At 38.5% G+C, this 12,357-nt stretch overlaps 1 protein-coding gene across 19 annotated transcripts in view; it reads left to right on the top strand.

The window, feature by feature from the left end:
• Window positions 1-11,468, top strand: part of SGIP1 (SH3GL interacting endocytic adaptor 1) — a 198,971-nt gene extending 187,503 nt beyond the window's left edge. For all 19 annotated transcript variants that reach the window (XM_045584495.1, XM_045584493.1, XM_036444904.2 and 16 more), the window contains 6 exons: window positions 389-544; window positions 2,514-2,646; window positions 7,175-7,377; window positions 8,444-8,508; window positions 9,104-9,268; window positions 10,267-11,468. In XM_045584495.1, coding sequence (XP_045440451.1) covers window positions 389-544; window positions 2,514-2,646; window positions 7,175-7,377; window positions 8,444-8,508; window positions 9,104-9,268; window positions 10,267-10,289 — 745 coding nt within the window. In that variant the 3' untranslated portion in view covers window positions 10,290-11,468. The remainder of the gene's footprint in view (window positions 1-388; window positions 545-2,513; window positions 2,647-7,174; window positions 7,378-8,443; window positions 8,509-9,103; window positions 9,269-10,266) is intronic.
• Window positions 11,469-12,357: the final 889 nt, after the last annotated feature.

The raw sequence follows: 12,357 nt of genomic DNA, 5'->3' as shown, positions 1-12,357 counted from the left end.
AAATAAGACCCAGTGAATAATGTGATAGCATTGTGCAATTTAATATCTTTGAATATGCTGTCAAAACTTCAGAAATCAAAGAGAGAGAGAACGAACCATCAAAATAGATGATGCTATTTGTAATGGGAACATGTAGATTCTTCTACAAAAGAAAAGCTGCACTTTTCTTCTTTCAGTTTTAAAAGACATTCAGTGGAATAGCCACTCACTTTTTTGGATAATTTTAAAACAAACCACTGAGTCTTAAAAATGATTTATATTGAGAGTGGAATTACAAGAGCTTACCTTTCATCTGTTGCATAAGTCAGTTCTTTTTCACAACTGTTTTAATTCACAGCATACTGATCTGTGCTTCCTCTCTTTCCTCTCATGTGTTTTGATGTGCCAGATGTATTGTGAAGATTACTGGAGAAATGGTGTTGTCCTTCCCTGCTGGCATCACCAGACACTTTGCCAACAACCCATCACCAGCTGCCCTGACTTTCCGAGTGATAAATTTCAGCAGGTTAGAACACGTCCTGCCAAATCCCCAACTTCTCTGCTGGTAAATATATTTTGCACAATTTTTTAGAGATGTGTGTAGCTTAGCACTTCATTCTCAGATACGGGAGGGATAAACCTTAGCAATTACTGCTGCTCAGATATGTGTGTAGATTCAAACTCAGAACTTTTACAGCTGCCCAAGTGTTTTGTGATTGACTGTGCATCTGTGCACATATGCGTTTTAATGGCCCATTATCTCAAGTGGCTGGGAAGAGATTTAGAGCAATAAAATATCTATTAGTGACAACTTATTTATTGTCCGTTTTACTTATCATCAGTAGACAATGGATAAGGATAGTGGAAAATGAATCCAATAAAAGGAATAAAATGTTATTGTATTAGAATCTTTAAAGTCAAATGATATTTGAATTGTGCGTTACTCTTCACATGAACATGAAAATCTTTTCTGTGAAACATAATTACATTGACATGAGTGCCTCTGTTTAGTATAGTGTGAAAGTATGACCTACAGTAACACTGACCTGGACTGGAATCCTGACTCCCATTCCTATTAGCTATTCCAGTTTAAGCAAAATTACTACATTTCACTGACTCTCCATTACTATCTGCTGCCTTGCTGTGTAGCTACAGCTCTGGAAGCTCTGGGTAGCTTGGGTGTTTTTAGATAATAAAACTTTAAACAGCCTGAATCAGCATTTTTACCTCAGATTGATTAGAGGCAAAGTCTCGGAGGCCAGGATTCTCTTCCTACATGCCCTGAGTTACATAGCTTTATTGTGTCCTCAACTGCCTAGACCAGGGCCCCGCAGAACCACATAGATCGTGCTGAGACTTGGCTACCCTCCCTACCCAAACTACTCCCTCTGAACAGAACAGTAGCAGTTTCAAGGCTCTGATTTTTTTTTTTTTTTTTGGTGGAGCTGTTCTGATTTGTTAGACTTCCGACAGCTTACTTGTGACCTGCTTTTATAACATTATCACCGCCACTCTTCTGTTTTCCTAGTCTCTAATTTTCTCTTTTTATAACATTTGCTCATCCTTCAAAAGGAAGATAATTCTCCCTTTACAGATAGATTTTAATGAAATGTTTCTAAGGTGTCCAACAGAGTGCCTAGCACATAATAGGTGCTCAAAAAATGATAACTACTGTTTGACAGAGAATATCCTGAAAGTGAAATGTCATTAAACTTGAGTTGTATGTCCAGTTTCTGAATCACTTGGGTTTTCAGTTTCCTCATTATGTGGGAAGTGAGAGAATGCTTTTCACATGCTTATGTGACTTTTGTCATTGATAAGAGCATTTTCAAGATATTGCTATATTATTGTAGGTGGGTCACCTGTGGGCAGGCACCTGAGCAAAGCTAATGCTTCTCATAAGAATACAAAACTCCTCAGTTCATCAAGACTGTGCTTGTCTAGTGTAACTACCATGGTAATTATCATTTAAATTACAGGGTCATCTTGTAAGAAAAGTGACTTTTTTATGACTTAGATGCTCTTAGGTGATATATTGTGAATGCTGAAAAGATAGCTTGGTAATTTTACTATCATCATTTTTTGCCACAGTTGGCAACAAAGACATATGACCAAATATTTAACTCAGTAATTTCTGAGATACTACTGTTCAAGTCAATACAAAAAAAAAAAAAATCAATGGATTCAGCTATTTGATTGCATTAACTAACTAAGTCAGAGGAAACTGGTGAAGTAGAAAGAGCTATTAAGTTTGGATTAATAAATAATTCACTCTTTAAAGCAACCAATTATCATTATGATTGGTTAATACTACCGGGTACTCACTGAGATTTATAAAACTGCAATAATGCCTTTCTGTGGGTATTAATCTATTAACTTAATACCATTCAGAATTACTATTGACTTGAAACCATATTATTGTTAATAATATAATCTACAAATTGTCGAAGATGGATGTAGAAATCAGACTGCAATTTGCTAAGATGATTCTTTGTGTCAGGATGATAATAATTTTTTTCTTCCCAATTGAATAGCGATAATACCCAAAGTGATGCCAATAGCAAGGAATTCTGGGTAAACATGCCAAATTTGATGACTCACCTAAAGAAAGTGTCTGAACAAAAACCCCAGGCTACATATTATAATGTGGACATGCTTAAATATCAGGTAAGCCTATTTATATGGCCAAGGTGTGGTTTTTACATTAAAAATGTATATTCTAACATACCTAGCATTAAATAAAAGTAAATAAAATAACATTCCTTTTAATATTATTTAAAAGCTAAAATTATAAGAAAATAGAAATTTTAAAAGATTACTTGCAGATTTAGTGACAAGAATATTAATACATATTCTTACTTTAAACTTACAAGTAAAACATTTTATTTAAATATTAGAAAAACATGCCACAAAATGAAGTTGCAGGAAATTACATCAGTTAAGATTATAAGTATTGATAAGCTTGTTCACTGTATTTTGTTAAGACTATTACTATTTTAAAATGTCTTATTTTAAATTGTTAAATGTAAGTACTCTGGTGTTTTTTTCTAATGTGGTAGTCCTGTGAAATAAATTCTATTAAAATTCATGGTAAGAAATAATTTGATGTTAAAAGACAGGTTGGTACAATACAATATAGTATAAAATAATTTTCTTCTTGTGTCCAGGATTGCCCTCCTCCCAAATTATTACTGGCTTAGTAAATAAGCTTTCAAGCCAGGATTCTATATAGCCTGAGTACCTATCAATTCCCAGTCACTTTATCACCTAGGTTATCTTTAATGTATTACAATTTTTGTTATTAAATATGTTCAAATTATTTTTCTTAAGATAAGGAAAAAACATTATTTTTAAAGTTGTATTTTACTAGAAATTAGTGCAACTTAAACCTAACTCAATAATCACCAGAGAGCTTGTAAATGAATACTGGTTCTGAACTTGTGCTAATTATATATTGACTTTAGGCCCAGTGCAAGAAAGTTGTGTGTGTGTGTGGTAGTGGTGGTGGGGGGGAGGGGGGGGAGCGGGGGAGTCCCTCAGCCCAGCTTGAGCCCTTTCACAGTCTGGGACATCCTTAGCACTGCTGTGGAGGTGGGAGAGGCTCCTGGCACTGCCGCTGCACTCATCAGCCATGAGCTGGCTCAGGGCTTCTGGCTGAGCAGTGCTCCCCCTGTGGGAGCACAATGACCCACCAGGGGTGTTGAGCATCTACCCCCTGGTGGTCAGTGCATGTCATAGCAACTGGTCAACCAGTCGACTATCTGCCCCCTGGTGGTCAGCACATGTCATAGCAAGTGGTTGAGCGGTCTTAGCATATCAGTAGCATATTTCACTTGGGTTGGTTGAATGGACAACCAGATAACTGGACACTTATATTAGGCTTTTATTATATAGAATATACATAGATATCTACAGTAAAACCTATTTGTAAATATAGAATTAGATTAGGGGTGTCAAACTCAATCAGAGAAGGGGCCAAAATCTAAAATCCAGCCTAAATTGCGGGCCGAATGGTTTACTGAACAGTCATAAACTGTCATTGTGATGGAAACGCAGCGGAGTGCAGTGATGACAGCGCGGTGCGGGCCACATTGCAAGGCCTGGCGGGACGGATTTGGCCCGCGGGCCTTGTGTTTGACACATGTGAACTAGATAAAGAGATGTGGACACAGACACAGATACAGACATAGACGTCTACTGGACCCTGAAACTTGTGGAGATTTTGACTTTATTGGTTCAGGATATAACTCATATATCTGTATTTGTCTCAAGTTCTCCAAGTATTTATAATACACCCTATGGACTGAAAAGCACTCATAATATCATAAGGAAACCATTGAAAGTGAAGTATATATATATGATTTTTACAAAAACGCAAATGGATTTGTTTTTTCTGTAAGAATTGGATTGTCTAAGCTTATTATCAACTAGAGGTCCAGTGCATGGATTCGTGCACTGGTGGGTCCCTTGGCCTGGCCTGTGCCCTCTTGCAGTCCAGGACCCCTCAGGGGATGTCAAAGAGCCAGGTTTGGCCCCATCCCCACAGGCCAGGCCGAGGGACCCCCACTAGTGCACCAATCCATGCACCAAGCCTCTAACATGCGTACAAGCTTTTGGCTTAATCTCTTCCCGCCCTCCCCCTTCTCCCGTCTCTCTGAGATTCATCGGCCTGTTCCATGTTTCCATACCTGTGGCTTTTGCTCCTGGGTTGAGCATCTGCCCCCTTTGATGGTCAGTGTTCATCAAAGCTACTGGCCAGCTGAATGGTCGGCCAGTTGGCCGGTTGCTTGGCTTTTATATAGATAGACTAGAGGCCCAGTACATAAAATTTGTGCACGGGGGGGAGAAGGGGTATCCCTCAGCCCAGCCTGTACCCTTTCCAATCTTGGACCCCTCAAGGGATGTCCAGTGGGATCAGGCCTAAACAGGCAGCTGGACATCCCTCTCACAATCCAGGACTTCTGGCTCCCAACTGCTCATCTGCCTGTCTTCCTGATTGTCCCTAACCACATTTGCCTGCCAGCCTGACCACCCCCTAACCACTCCCATGCCAGCCTGATTGATGTCTAACTGCTCCCTTGCCAGCCTGTTTGCCCCCAACGTCCCTCCTCTGCCAGCCTGGTCATTCTTAACTGCCCTCCCTGCAAGTTTGATCGCCCCCAACTGCCCTCCCTTGCAGGCCTGGTGCCTCCAACTCCTCTCCCTGCTGGCCATCTTGTGGTGGCCAGGTTGTGTCCACATGGGGGCAGGATCTTTGATCACATGGGGGCAGCCATCTTGTGTGTTGGAGTGATGGTCAATCTGCATATTACTCTTTTATTAGATAGGATAGAGGCCTGGTGCATGGGTGGGGGCCAGCTGGTTTTCCCTGAAAGGTGTCCGGATCAGGGTGGGTGTTCCCTTGGGGCAAGGGGCAGCCTGGGCTAGGGTAGGGGCCTGTGGTGGTTTGCAGGCCAGCCACATTCTTCATATTTATCATTAAGTGAACTTAGAAAATAGATAGAATCACCTATTGCAATATGAGTTTAGAGTGTAAATATTAACATTGGCAAGAAACTGAATTCTGGAATTAAGTCCCCTTCCTACTGGCTACTGACCTTGGGCACTTGATCTCCCTGGGCCTCAGTTTCCTCCTCTGTAATTAAAGATAATAATGATTCCTACCTAGATATTTTATAGGTTGTATGAGGAGCTCATTGTATTTCAAAGTACTTTGGAAAAGATAAGTGGCCCTAGGCCTGTTGTTCTGTGTTAAAGTGTGCTCTGAAAAATCTCTTGTTGAATTGTGTTGTTTTCAATTATGCAAGGAATTGGGTGGGAGGCACAACTAGTGTTTCTTGTGGGATTGCCCTCAAATTGCAGCATGTTTAGTTTCTGGTCACCAGTATCATCCCCCAATAATAAGGACAATGAAAACACACCCTCACTTAGCCGCAAGCACCTGGCTGAACAGAACCACTCTGAAGCTGGAACTGCTGAGGACCGAGTACAGAAACACCGCTTTTGATCCATCTTAACTGATAAATTTTTAAGTAAAAGTTCATTTGCAGAGGATTGTCTTGTTAAAAATATTTAAAGTTTAAAAAATAATAATGATTATCTAACTGAAATTGTCTTCAAAAGCCATACCAGTCATTTTATTTAAAAAACAGCAATGACCCATTTCTGGGCTTGGTTCTGCCTCAGGCCACTTCACCATGGTGTCCGTATGTGCAGACATTGCAAAGTCAATAATGAGCTGTTTATAGTTTTCAAAATCAGCAAAACTCATACTCCATCACTCAAACTGCAAGGGCATAGACACCACCCACTCGCTCCTGCAGTGTGGCGTACTTAGAAAAGGACAATTTCCTAGAGCTATTCATTGTCACATTGAACAATCAAGGAATAATAACATTGTGATTTTTTTCATTGTGGACCTTTAAAACTCGAGTTGATATTATTGGCTTTAGATAAAATATATTTTAGTTGATTCTTCAAACCTGGTTTTCCCTTGGTCAGACTCACAGTTGATTCTAACTAGAATTGACATAGACAACTGAATGCTGCACTTCCAGTTAGAGGACCAAGTTTTTATTTTGACAAATCCGAAGAGTAACAGGTTTGCTTTGTCTAATTCACTGGTTTGTTGTGAAGGGCAAATATGATAAGAATATTAATAGGTAACATTAATTAAAACACTGGTCACAGACTCTGTGCCAGGCCCTTTGCTGAGTGTTTCCCATGAACATCTTCACGGGAAATCTATGGGTAATTGTCATTGTCATTGTTGTTATCATTCCCATTTGGCAGATGAGGATATAACTGAGGCATAGAGAAGTTTAGTAACTAGTCCAAGATCACTCAGCTTGTACCTGACAATGAGAACTCACATCCTAGCCTGCCTAACTCCTAGGCCTCAGCCCCTAACTTCCTTAACTGACATAAATTGTATTCTAAACTCCACAGTGCTGGAGAGTTTAGTCCTTGGTTTTATTTTTTTAATCTGTAACAACTTCCCCAAAGCACCAGCTCTCCCTCACATGGCACCCTTCATGGCAATTTTCACTGAGCGCTCATCTATCTGTGAGCAGCACAAACAGCATGATGACGTTTTCATATCTAAGAACATTCCTATGGGAGATAATCCTAGCTTCTGGCTTGTTTCCGATTAATGGTGGAGGCTTAACTCTTCTCTATCCTGTCATTTGGCAAGGTGTCCGCCCAGGGCATTCAGTCCACACCTCTGAACCTGGCAGTGAGCTGGCGGTGTGAGCCCACCAGCACCGACCTGCGCATAGATTACAAATACAATACGGATGCAATGACAACCGCAGTGGCCCTCAACAATGTGCAGTTCCTGGTCCCCATCGACGGAGGGGTAACCAAGCTCCAGGCCGTGCTCCCCCCGGCAGTCTGGTAAGGAGGCCCAACCCCCTTCTGCCTCCCCAAAGAGCTCCTCTGGACAGACGGGCCCCTGACTCCTCAGCATCTGTTTCCTCCTGCAGACCACAGCAGGCCTGAGTGTCAGGCTCAGGGAAAGAAACAGAAACCACCGCAGCTATTTTAAACAAACGGCTTAGCACAGGGATTTAGATGCCCACACATACATGGTGGAAGTACTAGAAAAACAAGCTTTAGGCTGATCTCCAGGAATGTTTCCTGGAAGACATAGCATCCGCTGGCCAGAGAAGCAGCTCACCTCAGCCATAACCAAGAAGGAACATCAGGAGCCTGCCAGGGCAGCCACTGAATTTCAGAACCCCACTGTCTCTCAGGTGAAGGACGAGGAAGCTCCTACCAGCTCTACCTTAACTGCCTTTCAACACCCACAAACTGCAGGCTGGACTGGGGCACTGTGGTCACATCCCCACATCTCAGGTGGCTGGCAGCAGAAAACAGCCAAGAAAGCAGCGGGAGAAAGGCCTCTCTCCCTTCTGTTCTGATCTCGGGCAGTGCATGTGGATGGTGGAGTCTAACCTGCACCCATGGCCCTAAACACAAGGGAGTCTGAGCAGTGGAGCGTTTCGCTTTATAGCCTCCAGGAACAGAGACTGAATAGGCGCTGAGTAGCAATGGCAGCTCCTAGAAAAAATGTTCTGGGTTTTCCATGTGATTGTCAAAGGCAGAAAATGGAACATTTTTTAAAAATGAATGTCAGTCATATAACAGCTCCAATGTCAATGACCTGAACAGATGAACTAGCCCTTCTCATCTATCTTTTCAGTAGATGTGTTTTGAAAACTTAACTGTATTGGCCTATAAATATCTATCCGATAGTGTTGTGGTCGGTTACAATAAGGAACAGGAAAGGAGAGAATTTATATGTGGATAGAGAGATAAACAGATAATGTTTAAATTATAGCTAGAATCTTCAAAATCCTTTTTTTTTTTTTAATTTAACACTATCTGGAAAAAAAAATAAGGCATCTATTAAACAAAAAACCTTGCTTATGCAAAAGTCTTTTACCAATTTTATTTTTAGGAATGCTGAACAACAAAGAATATTGTGGAAAATTCCTGATATTTCTCAGAAGTCAGAAAATGGAGGTAATGTCATCACATGCTTACTTTATTTAATTTCTGAGGCTGAAATAACTTGCAGGTATCAGGTAACTTAACCAAAATACACTTTATTCTAGAAGCAAGCAAAATATGTCACTGCATTTTGGTATATATGTGTTTCAACCAATAAAAGCAAGTAATTCTTCAATGAATCTTCTGTTTCCCCTTTTTTGATCCAAACCCCACATCAAACAGACCATATTTTCAGCACACACAAAAAAGAGAGCTTTTAATTAGGCATATTTCCACTCTGTATCAACTCTCACACTCCCTGATAGTTTAGATATGTTTTACTTTCCTCTGATATCAATCATAGGTTGGAGAATACGTTGCCTTCCGAGTAGCAAACTTCCAAATTTTTTAATACTGTTTGGCTGAATTACACTTAAATCTGCATGCTGTAGGAGTCAGTCATCATATGTAATGATAAATCTTATTCATCACCATTTTGTCCCTGAAACATATACTATTTTCTAACAAGTTAGATTTTGTGTATTTAATTTTGAATACAGTTTCTAAAATCATATCCAGAATGTGGTGTTGACTGTTGTCTTGCAATTATATAATACTCTTTTCATAGGTGTGGGTTCTTTATTGGCAAGATTTCAGTTATCTGAAGGCCCAAGCAAACCTTCCCCATTGGTTGTGCAGTTTACAAGTGAAGGAAGCACCCTTTCTGGCTGTGACATTGAACTTGTTGGAGCAGGCTATCGATTCTCACTCATCAAAAAAAGGTTTGCTGCAGGTAAGTGTGTATCTTGTGAGTTTCGTTTGCAAAAATAATGTTGCCTCAGCAACTCTTCCTTCCGAAGAAAAGGTCTGTGATTTCCTCATCTTTTCTCTACTCCTCTTTCCCACTCCCAACTCCCAATTCCGATCTCAGTAGAAAGCAAACCAATTGTTGAATGAAGAAAAACTATGACAGTGGACTGGAATTAGAAATTAGGAAAGCCCTGGATACTTATGGCCCTGGCTCTGGTTCTGTTTCTGAGGTGGAACTAATTAATCATTCCCATTATATAGATGTGCACACTGAGGTTAATGAAGTAAATCCTACTTTTGTTACATTGACAACAAGCAAGGTAAATGTTATTTGCCTTGTATTTCTTACCTGAAAACTTTTCTTCTCCAATCTTCATAGATTTTAGACTAGCCAGGCTTAGCTGAGATTTTAGTGGCTCTATTTCCCTCTTTAACAGCAATCTTAAAGAATCTACCTCAGAGATCCGACCTTGTTGCCCATGAGCTGATGTGACCATGAGATGGGTTTTGGGCACACAAGGTCATTTGTTGGCAGGGGATTCCCCAGCACTGGGGTGACTGTACCTGTCAGTGATTTGTTGAGATAAATTCTGGGTTTTGTGCCTGCTATAATGACATAATTACTAATTACACTCCTTTCACTCTCAGAAATGACCCAGATTGGAAAGTAATTATATGGCCACTCTTTCTGCAATAAGATGGATTCTCACATCCAGGAACAAATCTCCCAACCTATTCTGAGCAAAACAAAATTTGTGAAAAAATGTTTATATATGGAAATGTGAAAAGGCAACTAGCTGGTCTGGAAAATTAAGAGCCCAAAAAGTGTGTTATGTCTTATAATTAGTATTACAGCCATCAAGTATGCATTATTTGGCTCCTAGGGTTAAGGTAGGAAGAATAGAAATGTTAGCCATTTAATAATCACATTATTGATTATTATATAGTAGGTAACCTGTTGGTATGTATTTTGTTTTACAGGAAAATACTTGGCAGACAACTAATAAATCTTGTGCAAGGATTTGGAAGATTCCTATAATGGAGAACTGTTTATGAGAAACAGGTTTCAATTTTGATTTGATGAAAACAAATCAAAATCTTCACTTGGGATAAATCTGCTGGAAATGCCCATGACTTTTCAGCAGTGATTTCCCTCACACAATACCATGATGACCAGTCCTACAGTATTTACTTCTAGGTGTAATATTGTTATGGTTTTAAAATGTAATTATTGTATTTGTAAATTGTACTCATTCTAGTAAAGCAGTTAGACACTTGAGTTTTAGTATTTTACCACTCCTGAAATGGATGTAATTTAAACTGTGGTATGTAAATTTAATAGTAGTACTGTTGAATGGCACAGTGCTTACAGAGGTAGGTTGAATTTTGTCAATATATAAAATTTAAATATAATATTGATAGCTATCACAAAGGGGGTGCCACATACAAGGGAAATCAAGTGGAACCAGAAAAAAAACTTTTTTTCTTTCAGTTCTTAGTATGTTTTATTCTAGTGCTAAATAAAAAATTCTATCTTCAAATGTTTAGTGGGTTAAATTCAGAAACTATTTCAGAAAAAAATTCTAAGGTTACAGCATATTCAAAGAAAAGCATTAATTAACACTTTTTAAAAAAGCTTTTTTTTCAAACTGCAAATTTCATAAAAATGCAAACTGTGTAAACAGGGCCTCTTATTTTTATAACTTGTGTAAAAAGGGAAAGCAATTCATATTTAAAGTTTAAGTATATGAAATTATAATCAAGAGTAAAGGAGATATTGACATCTTAACTACTTCCCCTCTGTCTGCAGCTTAACAAATGTAGAGATTGTTGAATAATCCAGTCAGACTAAAACCAAAGTTGTGATTTTAAAACTTCAAGACTCTCCAAAGTTGAGCTGGTTTGCAACTTTTGCACAGTTACTCTAAACAGAGTTTCTCCCACCAAGCATGGAGAACGGTTCCACATATCTTCCTCTTTACCCATGGGAATCAAAATGTTGAGACCAAAAATCTCATTTAAAAAAAAAGTGTTTGACCCCTATTTAAATTCAGAAGGAGAATTTTAATTACGATTGTTTGTAATATTTGGGAAGGAAAAAAAAATAAGCTTTATCAAAGAGGTTCCACATAACTGTGTAATAAAGTGCTTTTAGATAAAATTCATTGTATGAAACTATAAATCTTTGCCATTCTGGGGGGAATCAAAAAGAGTTATAAAAAATGTATTATTATTTTATTGTTGCAAGGTATAAACAAGCACTCCGTTGGGCCTCACCATGTGGGAATTCAGAATAGAGAAGCACTTCTTCAGGGATCCCAGTTACAAAACCTTCCTTCGTTCCGATCTGAAAACACAAGTCTTCCTTCAAGACATAGAACTTATTTTAAACATGGGCAATTTCGTGTTCTAGGTTATACTGTTAAATAACTGTGGTTATAAGTTGATTTATTTATCATTAGTTGCTAAATTTTACTTTACATTTACTCGTATTAGACAAAGCCCCTTTAAATTTTAGAATCTTACTCTTAAAATGAGATTGTGACTGGCAGTTGTTTACAGTGGAACTTTCTAAATTGGTATTTGTACTTCTCAGTCAGTCAGTGCTAGCTACCCAGAGGATGTTCAAAGTGATCTGCCTTGCATTAGAAGGATATTCTCAATTGGCTTCTCAAGTCTTATGTTGAAGTTTTGTAAACAAATAACTAATATACTCATGTTATGTAAAGATATTCTATTTGATTTTGAAACCAAAAGAGAAAATGCAAATTTTTAAATCCTATGAAATGTAGAAAAATTTCGAACACTAAAACCAATGGAAAATAAACTGAAGAAAACTGAGAATTATCCATCATATAAATATAAAAATGTGTTTAAAGTCATCAGTTTGTGAAAAAACATATTGAAAATTAGCACAAAACATATTAAATGTGTAAATATTACTGTTCTCATGTCTTGCTCTTTATATTTTATTTGGTGTTCTGGAGTGAATTGGTCGTTAAACACAGGACTTTTTGTCAATAAAAGAATGATTTTGTTGATATTTTTAAAATGTAATTTAAAACATAGATT

Source organism: Pipistrellus kuhlii, unplaced genomic scaffold, assembly GCF_014108245.1.
Source record: "Pipistrellus kuhlii isolate mPipKuh1 unplaced genomic scaffold, mPipKuh1.p scaffold_m20_p_2, whole genome shotgun sequence".
Taxonomy (NCBI): domain Eukaryota; kingdom Metazoa; phylum Chordata; class Mammalia; order Chiroptera; family Vespertilionidae; genus Pipistrellus; species Pipistrellus kuhlii.
This window is presented reverse-complemented; position numbering and strand designations above follow the sequence as displayed.